Raw genomic sequence first — 18,104 nt, forward strand, 5'->3', positions numbered from 1 at the left:
GTCTGGCCCCAGCATCTTCACGTTAGAATTGGTATGGAAATCCATAGCCCTTAAAGTTAGAAAAAGAACCTAAAACAAAATAAAGCAGCATCAATAGATGTGGGGGCTTGGATATCTATGGCTATGGCCTGCCAACAGCATGCTGACACCTGTCCTCAGTGTAGAAATAATGGTTCCCACTGGGCATTTGAAGAGACTAATGCCATCCAGCAGTGTAGGGCACTGATGGAGCTCTATCTAGTATGGGTTTTACAGGACACCACACCTTGCACCTGGCCTATGGGTGTGCTGTTCCTTAGCTTTTTTCCATTTGTGATGCCCCTGACAGCAACATACTGTTTACAGTTTAAACAATGAAGACGTGCTCAATTAAACACTCCTAGCATTTGACAAGTTGGCCTTATCGTGAGTTTACAATGTACAGTTGCTAGTATTCGTGAGGTTTTGTTTTGTGTTTTTCCTGTTAACAGAGGTTTCATGTTATACCCTAGACTGGCTTGAAACTTACTATAAAGACTAGGCTGGCTTCTAACTTGGTCATCCTTTTGACTTTTTAAGTGCCTGGAGTTTATGGGACCATGCCTCAAGCTATTCCTATTCCAAAGCATACAGTTCTATGCGGTTGGATGCCTTAAACAGTTTGATGGCTAGGAACAGACCATTGAGTAGGACTGTCTTATGTTACAACTGGCTAGATATGTAGACTGATTTTCCTATTATAAACTGCAGCATGGATTTAATATTTAAACTCCAGGTGTGGCGGTGCATACTATTAATCCCAGCAACCCTGAGGGAGAGGCAGGCAAGTAAGTTCAGTGCCAACTTGGTCTACATAATGAGGTTCAGAATAGCCAGGGCTCCATAGAGACCCTGTCTCAAAACAAAATAGACAAAAGTGACAGGTTCTCTGCAGTGACACCACCAGAGATTGAATAGATTGGACGACAGTGTAACTGTTTGCAAAGGACAAGTGAACCTAGGAGCTGGGTGCTGGGATGAGAGCTGGTGTAAGTCAGGCTTGCTGCTGTTCAGCCTGGCAGGTAACTAGATGACGTAGGTCTTACCATGGCAGTAACTCCTCTCGAGATAGACACAGTCCTCAGAGATCAAGGGAACAGCATGAAAATGAGAACCAGGTGGTAGCTCTCTGCTACATGTCTATTTTGTCTATGGGGTCCAGAGATTAACTTTGAATGTGCATTTTTAGGAAGTTAATCCCTTTGTTTGCAGAGACTGGGTCTCTTATGGGGACCTGGGGCTTGCAGGCTGGGTGAGGCTAGGTGGCCACCAGGCCCCAGAAACCCATTTGTCTCTGCCTCCCAAACACTGGAATTATAAACGTGCTATCACATCCACCCTTTTATATGCTGCTGGGTATTGAATTCACACTTGAGGCAAATACTTTACCATCTCCTTAGTTCATAGTCATATTTTCTACAGAGTTCACATATATGAATCACGAGAGGGCTGGGACCCAGTGGTACAGCACAGGCATGGTTTACAAGGCCCTGGGTGTGACTGCAGCATCATAAGGCAGACAGACACTACTAGTGATGCGCTGGTAAGCTCTTGGCAAGCATCTGTAAAGCCCTTAACTCAGGCATCAGCTCCAAGAAAAGAAAAAGCAGGAATAGCTATGCAAACAAAAATGTCCATCAGACTTTTGAAAATAGCATGGAATATCCTAGTAGTGGTTGTGCATGCCTTTAATCCCAGCATTTAGGAGGCAGAGGTAGATCTCTGGGAGTTCAAGGCGAGATTGGTCTACAAAGTGAGTTCAGTACAGCCAGAGCTGTGCTTCAAAGAAATTGTCCCAAAAAACCAAAATAACAACAAAATATGGTGCTTGTCAATGAATAAACAACTATGTTTCCAACATGGCCCTTAAAGAAGAAATGTGGACTTGGCTTTGTGTATTGACAACCGTGTGAAGGCTAGTGCAGAGAGAGTATATCTAACGTATGAAGCCCAAGGTCAAAATTGTGTTATATAGCCGGGCGTTGGTGGCGCACACCTTTAATCCCAGCATTTGGGAGGCAGAGGCAGGCGGATCTCTGTGAGTTCGAGGCCAGCCTGGTCTACAAGAGCTAGTTCCAGGACAGCCTCCAAAGCCACAGAGAAACCCTGTCTCGAAAAACAAACAACAACAAAAACAAAACAAAAAAAATTGTGTTATATGTGTATGTGTGCTTTTAAGATTTACTGAGAAATAATCCACCTACTACTATACAGTCCACTCATAGTAATTCAGCACATAAATTAAAATGCATTTAATTAGACCTCAATAAAGTTAGAGAAAAAACTGAAGTGTATAATTCAGTGATCTAATACACGATTTTGTACATCTGCCACAATTTTAGAAAGATGTCATTACTTTTAGCAGAAAACGTATGGCTCAAGAAATGCTGTCATGACAGGGTCTCTTGAAGCCCAGTATAGCTTAGAAGTGGTCAGGCTTCCAGTGCAGGCCTATAACCCCAGCTTTAGGGTTGGAGGGGTAGAAGGATCCTTGCAGTTAAAGGTCATTCTTGACTATACAGCTACATTCAGTATCAGTGAACCAGTTCCTCTACTCACACTGCTGTCCATTTCCTTGTAGACTCAGCAGTCACGTTATTTTTTAAGACATCAAATGCATACACAAAATGGCTTTTAACCACATTGAAAATAAACTCCATGTACCCTATCATGATAGTGTATATGACTTGAGTATCACATCAGGGCTCTGCAGCCCTGGCTGACCTAGAATTCCCTTTGTAGACCACACTGGCCTCCTGGAATTAAAGGTGTACACCACTATGCCCATCCAAAGCCACAAATTCTGACCTTGTACTAGGTTGCCCCATCTAGGTACAGACAAACTCCAGTTAGTTCTCTTTCATGCTCCTTCAGAAACAATGCAGTGCTGTTTATAGACATTTCTTTTGGCATATGAGTTTTACTATAGATAATGATAGGATCAACTAAGTACCAAGTGCAGAAAGGCAGCTGTTTAGCAACAAGTATTGATAAGGGAACACGATCTGAAAATATCCCCACCTGAAGGCCTGATCATCACCTTGGCCCAAAAAGCTTAGACATGAGTCATTGTATGCTGGTCTGTGCTAGAATTTTAGGCAAGACAGCCAGGCGTTGGTGGTGCATGCCTTTAATCCCAGCACTGGGGAGAAAGAGGCAGGAGGATCTCTGTGAGTTAGAGGCCAGCCTGGTCTACAGAGTGAGTTCCAGAACAGCCTCCAAAACAAATACAGAGAAACCCTGTCTCGAAAAATCAAAAAAAAAAAAAAAAAGTTTCAGGCAAGACAACTAACCAGATTATTCTTCTTAAAACATGCTTGTGTTGTTTGTGAAAACTTAAAGTTCTGGTGTCCAGGTAGAAGTCTAAGGCTTGAGTGGGGGTAGCAATCCCAGCTCTTTAGGGATAGAGGCAGGAGGATTAGGTATTCCAAGATCACTGTCAGCAACAGTGAGCTCAAGAACAATTATTTTTTTTTTTTTTTGGTTTTTCGAGACAGGGTTTCTCTGTAGCTTTGGAGGCTGCTCAAGAACATCTTATGCATGATCCTGCATAAAACAAACAAAAAAAACTACCTGGGGGTGTGATGCTGGGGAGAGCTTGCAGAAGACCTGGGTTTGATGACCAGCACTCACATGGGGCTCACTATCAACTCCAGTTCTAGGGAACCCAATGCTCCTTTCCAAGCTCCATGGACACCAGGCACGTATGTGGTGCGCACACATGCATGCAGGAAAAACAGTCATAAATGAAAACCAAGCAAACAAACCAAGAGAGGGAAAAATAGGAAAGGAACAAAGGGATGGAATTCAAAAAGTTCTGTACTCTGATGGTCATATTAGAGATGAGCAGGGAGTAAGAGTTGTCAAGAGCTGGTGGACTTGTTCAAATTGGGACAAAGAAGTCTAGTGAATACATCTGTCCGTCAGTAGAGATTGGTTGAGGCCTATCAGAGATACCCCACCCACGTGAATATTTAAGGCCCATATGAAAGGGTGCAGTGGTCACATATGAATGACGTTTTTTTCTCCCTTTTACTTCATTCTGAAATTGCTAACCATATACTAAATAACAATTTGTTAAAGTGCTAAATGATATGTATTGTATTGTTTGGAGAATAGTAATCAGAAGAAGTTCAGTACAAGTGCACCCCCAAGGAAATATTCTTCACCTTTAGAATCACGTGTATCGGGGGGCCAACTATGGGGAGCATCAGATAGAGTATGACAAACCCATTAAAAGTAAAATACAAAGCTAGCCTGATGTCTGTCTTACCTCTTATTCCATCCATCTCTTAGTCCATTACGGAACCCACTCATTCTCCATCATTAAACTAGTATGTCATGTCTACCATTTGTGACCATTTGCCACAGAACAGTAGGAAACAAGAGACTTTGTTAAGTTCTTAGGTTAAAGAACAGACCAAGGTTTCCCGAGATCCTTTAGAATTGATTGTCCAGTATCATCTTCTTCAGTCACTGTAAGCTACACACGAGGCTTGAATGTAAGTATGCAACCACACTTCATCAACCTTTGACATGGGGGGCATGAACATTCAGGTTTCCACACTTCTATACAATGCTGCATTTCTTGGTTTTATTTCAAACAGTGCATATTTTTAAGCATTTTATGGAAGGATTTTACACTCATCATTTACACAAATTACAAGGTTCTGCTTAAAGTCTTTAAAAAAATTCTAAAAATCCAGCCCATGTGCAGCACAGGGATATGCAAAACTACTTTACATTATACACACTTTTTATCAAAGGAGATACAAAATTCTGGCTTGTAGTTTTAGACAAATACAAGAAGCTTCAAACTAGACACAAAGGGTTAACAGTAATTCTCAAATATAAGTCTGCACTTTTGTGTTGTATTTCTCTGAGATGTAAATACCAAATTCCTAAGATTTTACATTTTCTTTTTCAAAGAAAACCTGACACATTTCCAGTAAACAAGTCCCTCTCAATTTGCTGAATCCTTGACCAGTTTACTCTCCCCTCCCTTAATGCAAGAGATCTATTCCTCTTATGCTTACACAACCGCGAGGAAGAGACCCCGACAGTACCTGTTCTGCTGCAAAACTCCAAAGAGTAGTAATGGATGTGGATGGTTCTGATGTCCTGTTTAGTAGTATGCTAAACACTTAGGAACCATTCTTCTTACACCTTGTGACTAACTGCTCAACATATAGTTCACTGGATTCCAGCAATGCAGTTTCGTTGGTGACAAACTGGTGGCCCTAAGAATCAAGTTGTCTGAATGTCAAACTTCTTCTAAATAGAGTATACCACTGACTGACAGAGGGACCTTACTGATGATCCGTATGCATAGATACTCTGTCAGCATATTGGAGGCAATATTTTGTATTTTCTAGAGGGTTATGAAGAGGCAACAGGAAGAGTAGGGCTTTTATGCCCTTTCAAGAAATATTGTTTCTGTCATTGGTATCCACTGTTCTCTACGCATCTTCTGACATCTAAACATGTACATGTAAAGTAGATACACTTGAAAGAAGCCCACCTTTCACCCAGTCAATTTATAGCCAACTCTCAATTATCTATGAGAACCTGTGAATTTCATTCTGGAGAAATTTTTACACTTCAATGATTTTATATATCCCATCCAGACCAAGTCATGTGAATATAGCAGTACATTCTGCTAGGGCTTTGGGGACAAGCCAAGTGGGAACAATAGAGACAGGCAAAAACCCAATTTCAAGTTTCTCCTCAATCACTCTTGTTTATGGTCACTACAAAGTTGACCACCAGTTACACAGATAACAGAGAGTTGACTGCAGTCACTTTCTTTGCTTCTCTATAACTTTAGCCCTTTCACATAAAAATTCCTAAGAAAGGAAAGCATGATAAAAAGATTAAAGACTTTCAAAGGATATCGAGAAGCATTTATTTTATGCAAAATTTAAATGATTTTGTGCACACAAATGGTGTACACATTTTCTATGTTGAACAATGAATGCCAAGGAACGTAATATTGATATAACAGTTGTCTGTAAAATAAAGTTAAAAATTGAGCCCCAATCAGACAATAAAATGCTTATTTCCTAACATAGTGATGCTGAAAGTTGACAGCAAACCTACGCATCTCAGTTTTCTTACAAAGCTGCCAGTGTCCATCTACTTCTATAACAAAAGAAAAAAAAAACAACTTATTTTTTACATTAACAATAAAAATCTGGTGACAAAAATTATAAAACCAAATCCTGGACAATCTTTACTCCTTTAAAATCCCAAATATGCCAACATAATCATAGGGGTAAAAAACATTTTAAAGTGATATTCCTTATGAAACAATATGTACATTTATTGCAAATTATATTAAACTAAAATGGGAGAAATCACAATATGAAGTGTTTATGACTTTCAAATCAATAATTTTAATTATTTTCTCATTCTGATAAAAGTCAGAAAGCAACATGTATAAAATTGCCACATTACTTTTCATAGCAGGGAACAGAAATCTGTACATCTCATTTTTGCAGAAAAGTAGACAGGCAGAAAGAATAATACATAAGTTTCCAAAAGGAAAACAAAGAAGTATGTCATCTGCTCTTGTAAAAACTCAGTTCAGTAGACACCTGCTTTCTTGTGTGGCTCTAGGATGGATGAGTTCTCAGTGTCAGTGTAACATCTGTTAATCCTTAAAAGAAAACTGCAGCAAAGAATGGTTATTATGCCTTTAAGCTCCAGATATGCAGGAACTGGAACCAAGTGTTAAGCAATTTGCTTAATTATTGACTTTTCACAGGAAAAGTCTGGGGAGGGAGAACAGAGATGCTTTCAGCCTCTCTAGTCTCTGCTGTACATGCCCACCAGAGCACTGTGGCTGTGGAAAAGGGAGGCAGGCCAGCTTCTTTCAGTTTTCAAGGCAGAAAGTGTGTTTTTGAAGGGAGCTTCGTTTTCTGTCTGGGGACATTTGAATCCAAGTTTTTACAGAAACTGGACTCTGCTTCTGTTTGGCCTTCATTTTCTCCCTTTACAAGTCTCTCTTTACCTTGGGAACAGAAGAGCACAATGTTAGAACACACGGAAGGACCAGCCTAACAGAACCATCTATGTGTTTCACACTTCCGATCTAATTCTCTAGCTTTAGGGAAACACATCCTGAGCTAAATGAACAAAATGCCACACAGAAGTCTGTTCTATTCTGCTGCCAAAGTCTGTAGTCAGTGCTTATTTGTTTACAATGCTAAAGCCATTCACCTTGAAATTATAGGAGAAAAACTACTACTAGACATTAGATAGTCAATTTATAAATAGCAAAGCAAATCTTGATTTCTAGACTGTGTGAACAAACATAATTTAGAACACAAAACAAGAAACTCTCCAAAAACAAAACCAACCAACCCACCACCCAAAACAAAACACAACACAACAGGAGGAAAATGTCGTTTGGGTCAGTAAACAGGCTGGCAGAGTGATACTCCTCTGACAGGTAGAGCATCTATGGGGTATGGGGCTGACCACACCCTGATGGGATCTGTTCTTCACGAGGGGCAGGAGCTTTCTTATGAGCTGTTGACACAGACGGGCAGGGCACGTGATGGAACACGGGTTTTGCACATGCTTGACTCATGCTCCCTCATATTTTTTCATATTCTTAACAGATTAATCAGTGGTAAGAAGACTATCCCTCCTTTATAGTTCACCTTGGGAATAAGAGAGAGTCCTAAACCCATTAACTTCACAGAAATGGAATGCTAAAAGGCAAAGTCACCACAAGGGTTCCCAGAGGTTTAAAGATTAATAATACTGTGCTGTCCAAGAGCCTTGTGCAAGCTGCAGAGCTCCTGGCTGCTCTCACACGGACCAAAGAGATGCACCAGGGCAAGAACTGGCCGGACTCCATCCAGTGTCCCAAAAGGAAAATGTTAATGCTATTTTGATGAAAAACAATTATTACTAAAAGTATATTTGTATCAAACTTTGAGATAAGCCTGGCATGGAGGTACAGGCCTGTACTGTGCACATTCCGGAGCTGAGGCTAACAGTTCAAAGCCAACTTGGGGTAGCTGGCAACCCTGTCTCCAATAAACAGTTGCCTAGCAGGAGGCTATGTAATCTTCTCACTGCAAAGCAAATCAGGAATTCCAAGATCACACACTGAGCATGTCGGTAGCCATGGACCTGAAGAAAACCGTCATCCATTATTCTATGTTTTTAAAGTTCAAATTCCCTATAAGTCACAAGTTTGAAAACTGTTTGCCCACTGTTTTGCTTGTTAGAGAGGTTCTCAAGTAGCCCAGCATTGCCTCAAAATCTAATACCCAACGATAACTTTCAACTTCTGATCCTCTGCCTCCATCTGGGGACAACAGGTGGCTACTGCGGTGAGCAGGGCGTTGGTGGTGCACGTCTTTAATCCCAGCACTCGGGAGGCAGAGACAGGCGGATCACTGTGAGTTCGAGACCAGCCTGGTCTACCGAGTGAGTTCCAGGACAGGCTCCACAAACAATACAGAGAAACCCTGTCTCGAAAAACCAAAACAAACAAACAAACAAACAAGGCTACTGAGGTGGACATGACGATTTATTTGTAGCAGTGGCTACACTTCTTTACTCCTAAGGTAGGGTTGAACACATACACACTTGCAGCAAAATTTCCTCGTACGAACACACACCCTTAGCTCAGTTTCAGTGCACTAACACACACCACCCTTAGCTCAGCCCCAAGCACTGCTCACAGAAGAATTGTATTAGCAACAGCTACTCTACACTTGAGAGGCCAAAGCAGGAAGATTGCCAAGAGTTAAGCAATCTGCAAGGTCATCTCAAGGCCAGCTTGTTCTACTGTCTCAAAACAAATAAACAAGCAAGCACCCAGTGGCAGAGGTGAGCGATGGTGCACACCTTTAATCCCAGCGCCGGGAGGCAGAGGCAGGCGGAGTTTGAGACAAGTCTGGTCCAGGATAGCCTTGGTACAGTGATACTGTCTTCAAAAGGAAAACACACACGCACGCACGCACGCACGCATGCACGCACGCACACAGAGAAACTGAATTTTGTGTTAGAATTGGTCACCACCTCTTAGACATCATTGTGTACATGCAAATACCATACAATTCAAAATCTAAAATGAATTCACCCGCCAGCATTTCAGAGAATAGTCTACTTAGATTTTTATGTAGCAAACTATTTTCTGTACAGTTCGTGGAGATTTGTACAGTCACACCATAGTATAAAATACCCATCACCACACATTTCTAGGATGTTTCCAGCACCCTCAACTGAAACTTTATAAACATTCCTTAAGGTCTGTCTCCTCAGTCTTCAAGAGCCACTACTGCAGAAACCTCAGAGACAGCTAATCACCAGCTGCAGGACAATGGTTCACACCGGCAACCCCAGCACTCAAGGGGCTAAGGCAGGAGGACTGCCTAAGGTCAAGGCTTGTCAGGTTTCAAACAAACAAAATGAAGCCACAAAAGCCCTGAATCACCCTTCAGAGACTGGTTTATTAATTTAGCATAATGCCCTCAAGGTTCTTCTCTTTTGTAGTATGTTCTCTTTGAAGGAGTAAACCGGGTTTAATTCTTCTTGTTCTTTCTCCCTCTTTTGAGACAAGGTCTTGCTTCCTAGTCCAAGTTGGGGTTGAACTCATTAGCTCCTTCTGCCTCCAAGGGCATCATCACCCTCCTCCATTTTTACACATTTATTGTATCACTACACATAATGAAAATTCTATTTCCTATGGAGTGCCAACACGGGGAAGCATATTCTTTCAGAGCAAGAATCTATCCCACTCTGAATACCTTGCTATTGTCAACACTGCCATGGTCCTTGACAAGGTGAGGATGAGTGTACATTACCTTTGTAAGTCAATCTGTCTCTCTGCTGGTGCTGCCTTTTTGGCTCCGTCTTGTAGCTTGGGCGCTTTGGCATTACTGGCTTCCAGACCCCCAGGGCTGTCCTGGCTGCCTGCAGCTCTCTTCCTTCCCTTGCTAGTGGGTTTACTTAGATCATCATTTTTGGTTGCATTGCCCTGAGATTCAGATTTGGGGCGTCGTCCTCTCCTAGGCTTTGAAGGGGCAGGAGGTCCCGACTCATCGACTTTCTCATCTGCCTTTTGTTGGATATTCTCAGCACCGGATGCTGTTGCAATCCTTTTCTTTCCTCGCTCACTGCTGATGTTGCCTTGGGTGGGCTGATCAGAATTAATTTCCTACAAGAGCACAAAAACAAACAGAAACCTAAATTGCTTGAACGCCTGAGCATATTAGAAAAGATTTGCTATTTTAAAAATAAACTCATTTTTAAATTTGTGTGTATGTGGATCCAGTTCATGTGTGGAGCCAGGAGTGCACTGTGTCCTTTCCAATTCTCAAACTTATTCCAGGCCTTGTGATTTTTTGGCTTGTTTGGTAGCTGTCCCCACAAGGACAGGTGCTTATGAAACCACACTTGGATCATTAAATGGGCATGGGGATCCAAGCTCAAGTCTTGGCTATGAATCAAAGGCTCTTTACCACCGGGTGGTGGTGGCACACACCTTTAATCCCAGCACTCGGGAGGCAGAGGCAGGCGGATCTCTGTGAGTCCGAGGTCAGGCTTGACCAACAGCCTCCAAAACAATACAGAGAAACCCTGTCTCATAAAAAACAAAAAACAAAACAAAACAAAAAAAAGTAGGCTCTTTACCACTGACTTGACTTCTTAGCTCCTGGAAACTACTTTAAACTTCTTACTATTTGTGCAAACACAAAATTGATAATAAAATAGTCAACCCACTTTTTGCCAAACTTTTTAAAAATCTAACATCACCTCATGTAAATTTTACGAGTCATAAAACCCCATTTCATCAAAACAGGTGTAATAGGCTTTGGGAAGCAATGACAGGCAGAATAAAATTGACCATTACATAGATGACATTTAGAAAGAAATTAAGAGTTAAGCTGTTAGGATTCTAATTAGTTAAGAAAGAAAGAAAGAAAGAAAGAAAGAAAGAAAGAAAGAAAGAAAGAAAGAAAGAAAGAAAGAAAGAAAGGAAGAAAGAAAGATCCCAGCACTCGGGAGGCAGAGGCAGACGGATCTCTGTGAGTTCGAGGCCAGCCTGGTCTACAGAGCGAGTTCCAGGACAACCTCCAAAACCACAGAGAAACCCTGTCTGGAAAAACCAAAAAAAAACAAAAAAACAAAAAAAAAAAAACAAAACAAAAAAAAAAAAAAAAAAAAAAAAGAAAAGAAAGAAAGAAAGAGTTGGGCGTTGGTAGCATACGCCTTTAGTCCCAGCACTCGGGAGACAGAGGCAGGCGGGTGGATTTCTGTGAATTCAAGACCAGCCTGGTCTACAGAGCGAGTTCCAGGACAGCCTCCAAAACAATACAGAGAAACCCTGTCTTGAAAAACAAAAACAAAAACAGAAAAAAAAAAGAAGGAAAGGAAGGAAGGGAGGGAGGGAGGAAGAGCAAGCAAGCTAGGCTTGACACACACTATAATCCCAGAGTGTGGGAGGTTGGAGCAGGGACAGCACTGGTCACTTAGCAAGCACCAGATAAGCCTGGATTACATACTAAGACAAAGAGCAAAAACCAACCAGAACATCAAACAAATAGAAGAAAATGATCATTATTGAAAAAAAAATAAAAAACAAACTTCAATTTTCATTTTTCCCAGAAAAATATATCCAGAATGAGTGGGAACAACAGGTGGACTATTACAAATCTACATATTACAAGCAAAATCCAGAAATCAGTGTTATACCCAATGTTTTACTGTAACAGTAAGTCTCCCTTTGAAAGGATGGGTAATGCAAAGTTTGCCGCAAGTAGTCCATATGGACTGCAGCACAACCCGCAACAGGAATATGCTTAGGTCTTCTTGAAGAAATGTCGAGATTTCTGGGGAACGCAAGATGTGCCAATCACACAGCCAATGTCTGTATTAACTGGAGACTCACTCAGGGCAAGTCCTCTATCACTAAGCCAAGTCCCAGATCAACCAATATGGTGGTGATCGTTTGTAATAATCCCAACACTAGGGAAGCTGAGGCAGGAAGATTTCAACTCTGAAGTCAGCCTATGCTACAAAGCAAACCACCCGTGAGGTCACACTCACTTATGAAAATTATGTACATATGTGTTTGTAAGAAAGCAAGTAAAAAGCTAGATGCGGAGGGAGGCAGGTCCTCACCTGAATCCAAGCAATCTTGGTTCTCTGAATACATCCAGTTTTCATCATTTGTTACAATTTACCACACAGAGCAAATAACAAGAGCGAAATATACAGACTTACAATTATGCATATCCACGCTGGGTGGCACATACCCATAATGCTAGCACTTGGGAGGTGGAGGCAGGTAAATACCAAGTACCAGGGCAGTAGGGACTACAGATGAAGAGTTTGTCTCAAAACATCCCTTCACCAAAACAAACAAAACACACACGCACCCACGCATGCACACACAATTTTCATGAAGACTAATACATTGGTTTTATTTATCAATTTTCATGAGAAATTGGTTAGCAAGAAATGTTCCCTTACATCTTTATAGTGCCTGTATTAGAGAAAGATAGCAAGAGTGTGGAGGCATGATCAGACCTGAGGAAAAAATTACAGTATTGTCTTAAAAGATAACTGGCTGAATCTGTCATACTTTTTTGAAAGTACAACTGTGTCACATAAAGGTGCTCTAAGAGTATACTTAAGTAGAAGGAATGATTCAGTCTGCTATTTCAAATCACTCAGAGCAAAATTTTGACCTTTCAGAAGTGAGAGTTTACATGTCCCATTTGTCCAGGGTTGTAGCCATGCTGTAAAACCATGCCTCACAGGCACCAAGGCCTCCTTTTGCCCTCTAGCATAAAACACATAGACATAGATACACGCATACAGGAAGGGAGAGAGGGAGGGAGAGGATGGAGGAAGGAAGGAAGGAAGGAAGGAAGGAAGGAAGGAAGGAAGGAAGGAAGGAAGGAAGGAAGAAAGGAAGGAAGGAGTGAGGCCAATGTGCAAAAAGTTCACTGAATTTTAGGTAGAGGCCAGTGAGGTCACAAGGTCCCATGAATGTATTACATCTGATTAATTTAAGCATATGTGACTCAATGGACCTTATAAGTTTCTTTATGCCCAGTCTTAGTTCTTTCTGTACACAGTCCCATAACAAGCAGATTTATTAGTTTCTGCATTCTAAGAATTTTGGCAGTGAGGTTTTCCTGAGCTGTCTATTAACATGCTGTTTCAAGCCATTCCTACTGAGACAGGCAACTAATTTCATTTTACAAGTGAATGGATGGTTCCAGAAGTAAAGCAATAAAAATCAATACTCAAGCCAGTAAGTAGCAGGGTCAGGATTAAAATCAGATCTGACTTATGCTCCTATATTAAGCTTCACTACTTTCCTTCCTGTTAAAACCCTGGTTAAGAGAATGGGAGGAGGCATCAAGATTTGGCTGAGTGCTTAGGAGCACCTGTTGCTCTCGCAGAAGACTTGGGTTTAAGTTTCCAGAGCCCACATGGTGGCTTGGATAACCATCTGAAACTCTAGTTCCAGTGGATCCAACACCTTCCTCTGACAGCCGTAGGTTCTTGGCATATTCACATATGCAGCAAAACAGTCATACACATAAAACAAGATAAGCATTTAAAAACACAAAGAAAACTGGGACCTGAGGATTAGTACTCTCACAGAGGACTTAAGTTCACTCCTGGCACCCACAATACAGCTCACAACCAAGTGTAACTCCAGCTCCGGGGATCCATTTCCTTCTCCTGGCTTCTACCCATACTGCAAGCCATGCACACACACTCACAAGTCAATATTTACATAATTAAAAAAATGAAATTGGGTGCTGCAGCTTATATGTTATGGTAGAACATGTCTGTAATTCAGGAGTATTCAGAAGTGCCACAATTTAGAAGCCTTCCTGGTCCACACAGCAAGACTTGGAAAATGATACAACACATAAACGTGGGTCCAGTCCCCAACACATATGCAGGAGAAGTCATATGTAATGGCAAGCATTTGTACGCCTGAAGTGAAGTGGACAAAGGTGAACAGGCTAGAAGTCAAGGGCCAATCAACCTGGAGTACAAGGAGCAGCATAGACAAGAGACTCTGTCCTCTGACCTCCAAACGTATGACATAGCATGTGCGAGTGCACACATGCGCACACGAGCACACACACACACACCACACACACACACACACACACGTAACTACAAAGAAACCCTCAAACAAATAAAAGCAAAAGTGGAGTGCTGATCTTTGGACATCAGATACCCCTTCCCCACTCCCCAAAATCTCAATTTTGGTGTAGTCCTGGCTGCTCCGGCACTTGCTCTGTAGACCAGGCTGGCCTAAAACTCACAGAGATCCTCCTGCCTCTGCCTCCAGAGTGCTGGAATTAAAGACATGTGCCACCACTGCCCAGCTAACTTTGAAAAATAAAGCAGAAACAAATTGGAATGCTGACCTTTGGACATCAGTGAACTTCTTTGGGTATCAGACTTCCCCCCAAACTCTCAAATTTGTTCCTTTAAAGTGTTTGGAGTGGCAGTGTGGAAAAAGGGCGTTACTATGAATAATTATTACAAGAAGGATTACAAATGAGAACGGGTATAGAAAGAATCATTTTAAGAGAGCAAAAGCACAGTTGAGTATAAGATTGGAATAAACACAAACTGTGGTATTGCACTAACCTGCTGTCTTACCACTACCTTGAGACTGTAGCAACAATCTCTATAAATCCATATAAATTTTCTTTCATGCGTGACTGTTTTGCTCACATGTACATCTGTGCATCACAGGCATGCCTGGTGCTTATGGAGGCCAGAAGGCATCAGAGCCTCTGGAATCGGAGTGACAGATATTTGTAAGCTGCCATGTAGGAAACCAAAATTGGGTTCCCCTGAAAGATCTGTTACTAACTACTTTGTTGTAAGCCAATTCTCCAGTCCTAACCTGTGCAAGCCTCAGTCCCCAGGACTGCAAACAAACAAATGAATATTTACCTTATTCTTTACAGTATCAATATTCTTTACAGGTGTGACAGAAATTATTCTCACAGGATTCTCCTCATTTTCACTAACTCCAGTTTCTGATGCCTCTGAACTCTGTTCCCTAGTAGAAAAACAGCCAAACAAAAACAAAAGGTCTTTCATTTACTTTAATATACCATTCATATTTAACTGCCCAAAACCAACCAACTAAAGACTCTCAGGAAATTGTTCTAAGCATTGTCTCAAAGGAGAATTAAAATAATCAATTTTATTTGATTGATCACACTACTATGTATCCACTTGCCTGGGAGGTACTAAGTCCCCATTGATTTAAACAATGGCTGTTCTGGAATTTATATCTTTAAATGTGCTATTATGAGGTTTAAACACTATTTGTTTTTAAATTTATTCTTTTTTATTTTTTGAGACAGGGTTTCTCTATGTAGCCCTGGCTGTCCTCAAACTCACAGAGATCTGCCTACCTCTGTCTCCTGAACGCTGGACTTAAAGGCATATGGCAGTACCACTACCTGACTTAAATCTATTCTTAAATTTCACAGGTAAGAGTAAAAATCATAAAAATCTTAGTACTTAAACTTTTAATTCTTGTACCAAAAGGCCCGAGGCAAGAGGCTTGCTACAAGTTTGTAGCATGCAGCCTGGACTGTATAACAAAGCACTGTCTCAACACTCCTTGGTCAGCCAAGGGTGTTGGCACACAACTTTTAAGTCCAGCACTGGAAGGTTCATGCACAGGCAGGTGAGTCTGAGTCCAGTCTAGTCTACACATCAAGTTCCAGGCTAGAGAGATTTACATACAGTATATTGTTGAGTCTCAACATTAAAAAAATCCTGAACACATGAATACTATTTTATATCACTTCTACAGAAGTCCTTCCTATGATCCAATGCCTCAGAATTAGGTTAAAATGTAAGCCAAGCAGTAGGTAAAAGAACAAAATGGATTTAGAGAAAATAAATTGCCTTGAACGACTTCCGGCTGAAGGACTCAGCTCTGAATTGGTGTTAACATTGCTTCCAGGCTCTGTGCCGGCACTTCTAACATAAGGCTTCCTTCCTGTTGCTGATAAAGGCTTGTTAACTGTACCTAGTACTCCAGTAGGCTTTGGCTGAAAAAAACAAAAACAAAAACAAAAACAACACCCGTTATTCCACACCTTAGGGAAAGGAATGCATTAAAACATATAAACAGCTAAGATTCATGCTTTAATGTTAAGCCATTCTCTTGGAATGTTGTTATAAATGGTAATTCTGGAAAATATGTTTGGCTCTCTTAAAATAAACAAAACATATGAATTATCTTCACTGACTAATGAGGCAATATTTGCTATCTTGTATTTCTTAAAACAAAATGCATACCTCAAACACATGGAAATAAATAAATAATGTAGTTACCTTGGAAGGAGACTACTGAATGTAGTAATTTTACATCACCTTACTTTTATGAAATATAATCTATCTACCATCACTGTTTCCAATTTTATCTTTCTAATCTAGTTACTTTTTCAATTATGAAATTATGCACTATGAATTTTAAATAAATTCAGGCTTTTGACCACTGCTAAGATATGTGGCAATGATTCGGAGACTACAGATGCTGTATGAACCCACAATGCATCTCTAATGATCTGGGGGCATACAGCAGACACAGCACACACATTAAACAATCCCCAAAACATAGTGTAGTACCTTTCCTGTTAAGAGAAGCACTCTTGTCTCTTCTGAAATGTAGCTTTTGTCATTACAGAAGTCCTATTTTGAAAAAAGGAAACACCAAATGGAACACTTTCATCATCTAAACAGTAATTTCAGGCGTTTCCCTACAAGCAGCAACTGTACTTAGGCAGGAGCTTCCTTTTTCCCTTCCCTGGTATGTGTTAAGTGTATACTTGGCAAGAACTTTTTCTAGAGTAACATCCTTACCTCTTCAACATTTCACATTTTTGCTTGTTTAAGTAGCCCTGAATGTTCTAGAACTCACTATGTAGGACCAGGTTGGCCTCAAACTCAAGAGATCCTCCTGCCTTTGTTTTCACAGTGCTGGGAATAAAGACATGCAACACCACACCTGGCAAGATCTATTTTGGGGGGGGGGTGTAGGAGTGTTTTGCCTGCATTTGTGTAGTTCACCATTTGTAGTCAGTGCCTGTAAAAAAAAAATCACTCCAACGTTTTAAATAAACTATATTCCTAGTTTTTCATATTTTTCACAGTATTATCACCACACTCCACTATAGTATTAATCTACTTTTCAGTTGGAAGTAGACAGCATGTATTTGTTGGCACCTTAATTTATTTTTGAAGCAGTCTTACACAGATCAGCTATTGGGTTCCTGGTCTCCTGCTAGCGTGTCAGGCGTATCCTAGGTACTTATACAAGGAACTCTATACAAGAACCTGTCATCTTAACATTTTGAGCTGGGTACAGTGATGTATGCTTATACTCCCATTACTGGGAGGTTGCTGCAAAAGGATCTCAAGTTTAAGGCCAGCCTGAGCTATAATGAATGATATGGGCTGGAAAGATAGCTCAGCAGTTAGGAGCATTGGCTGCTCTTCCAGAGGATCTGAATTCAATTCCCAGAATTGGCTCATAACATCTATCTGTAATAGGATCAGATTCCACATTCTGGTGTGCATGAAGATATACAAAATACATAAATATTACAAAAAAGGTGTTTAATTTGTAGAACTACACGATCTATGTTCAAATCACAAAGACAAACTCACCACAATACAATTAAGGAGACATAACATTTCCCTAACAGTATTGATACTAATTAGTCAATAAATAGGTTAAATCAACTGTGAACACTAATATTTTACTGAATTACATCTATCTATATCTAACCTACATTTTCAGGGGTGAGGGATTGGGAAGGAAGGAACCCTGATAGGCATGGAAACTTAATATGTAGACTAGGATAGCCTTGGATTCATAGGAAATCCAACTTGCCTAAAAATGCAGGGAATAAAGATGTATACCACTATGACCAAAGAAAAGTTTCATCTCTCCCTATTAAATATTTTGGAAGTTAAAAATAAAGTACAGGCCAGACATTGGTGGCACACACCTTTAATCCTAGCACCCGGGAGGCAGAGGCAGGTGG

At 40.8% G+C, this 18,104-nt stretch overlaps 1 protein-coding gene across 2 annotated transcripts in view; it reads right to left on the reverse strand.

The window, feature by feature from the left end:
* Window positions 1–4,590: 4,590 nt before the first annotated feature.
* Window positions 4,591–18,104, reverse strand: part of Pds5a (PDS5 cohesin associated factor A) — a 94,201-nt gene continuing 80,687 nt past the window's right edge. Inside the window, exons 29-33 of one of the 2 annotated variants that reach the window (XM_040747119.1) lie at window positions 16,684–16,746; window positions 15,958–16,103; window positions 14,986–15,094; window positions 9,846–10,198; window positions 4,591–7,030 (exon numbers count right to left, since the gene is read on the reverse strand). In XM_040747119.1, coding sequence (XP_040603053.1) covers window positions 7,027–7,030; window positions 9,846–10,198; window positions 14,986–15,094; window positions 15,958–16,103; window positions 16,684–16,746 — 675 coding nt within the window. In that variant the 3' untranslated portion in view covers window positions 4,591–7,026. Of the gene's footprint in view, window positions 7,031–9,841; window positions 10,199–14,985; window positions 15,095–15,957; window positions 16,104–16,683; window positions 16,747–18,104 lie in introns of those variants that run through there. The other variant, XM_040747122.1, reaches the window with a different exon arrangement.

The sequence above is a fragment of the Mesocricetus auratus genome, unplaced genomic scaffold, assembly GCF_017639785.1.
Source record: "Mesocricetus auratus isolate SY011 unplaced genomic scaffold, BCM_Maur_2.0 Super-Scaffold_100006, whole genome shotgun sequence".
In the NCBI taxonomy this organism is placed as follows: Eukaryota; Metazoa; Chordata; class Mammalia; order Rodentia; family Cricetidae; genus Mesocricetus; species Mesocricetus auratus.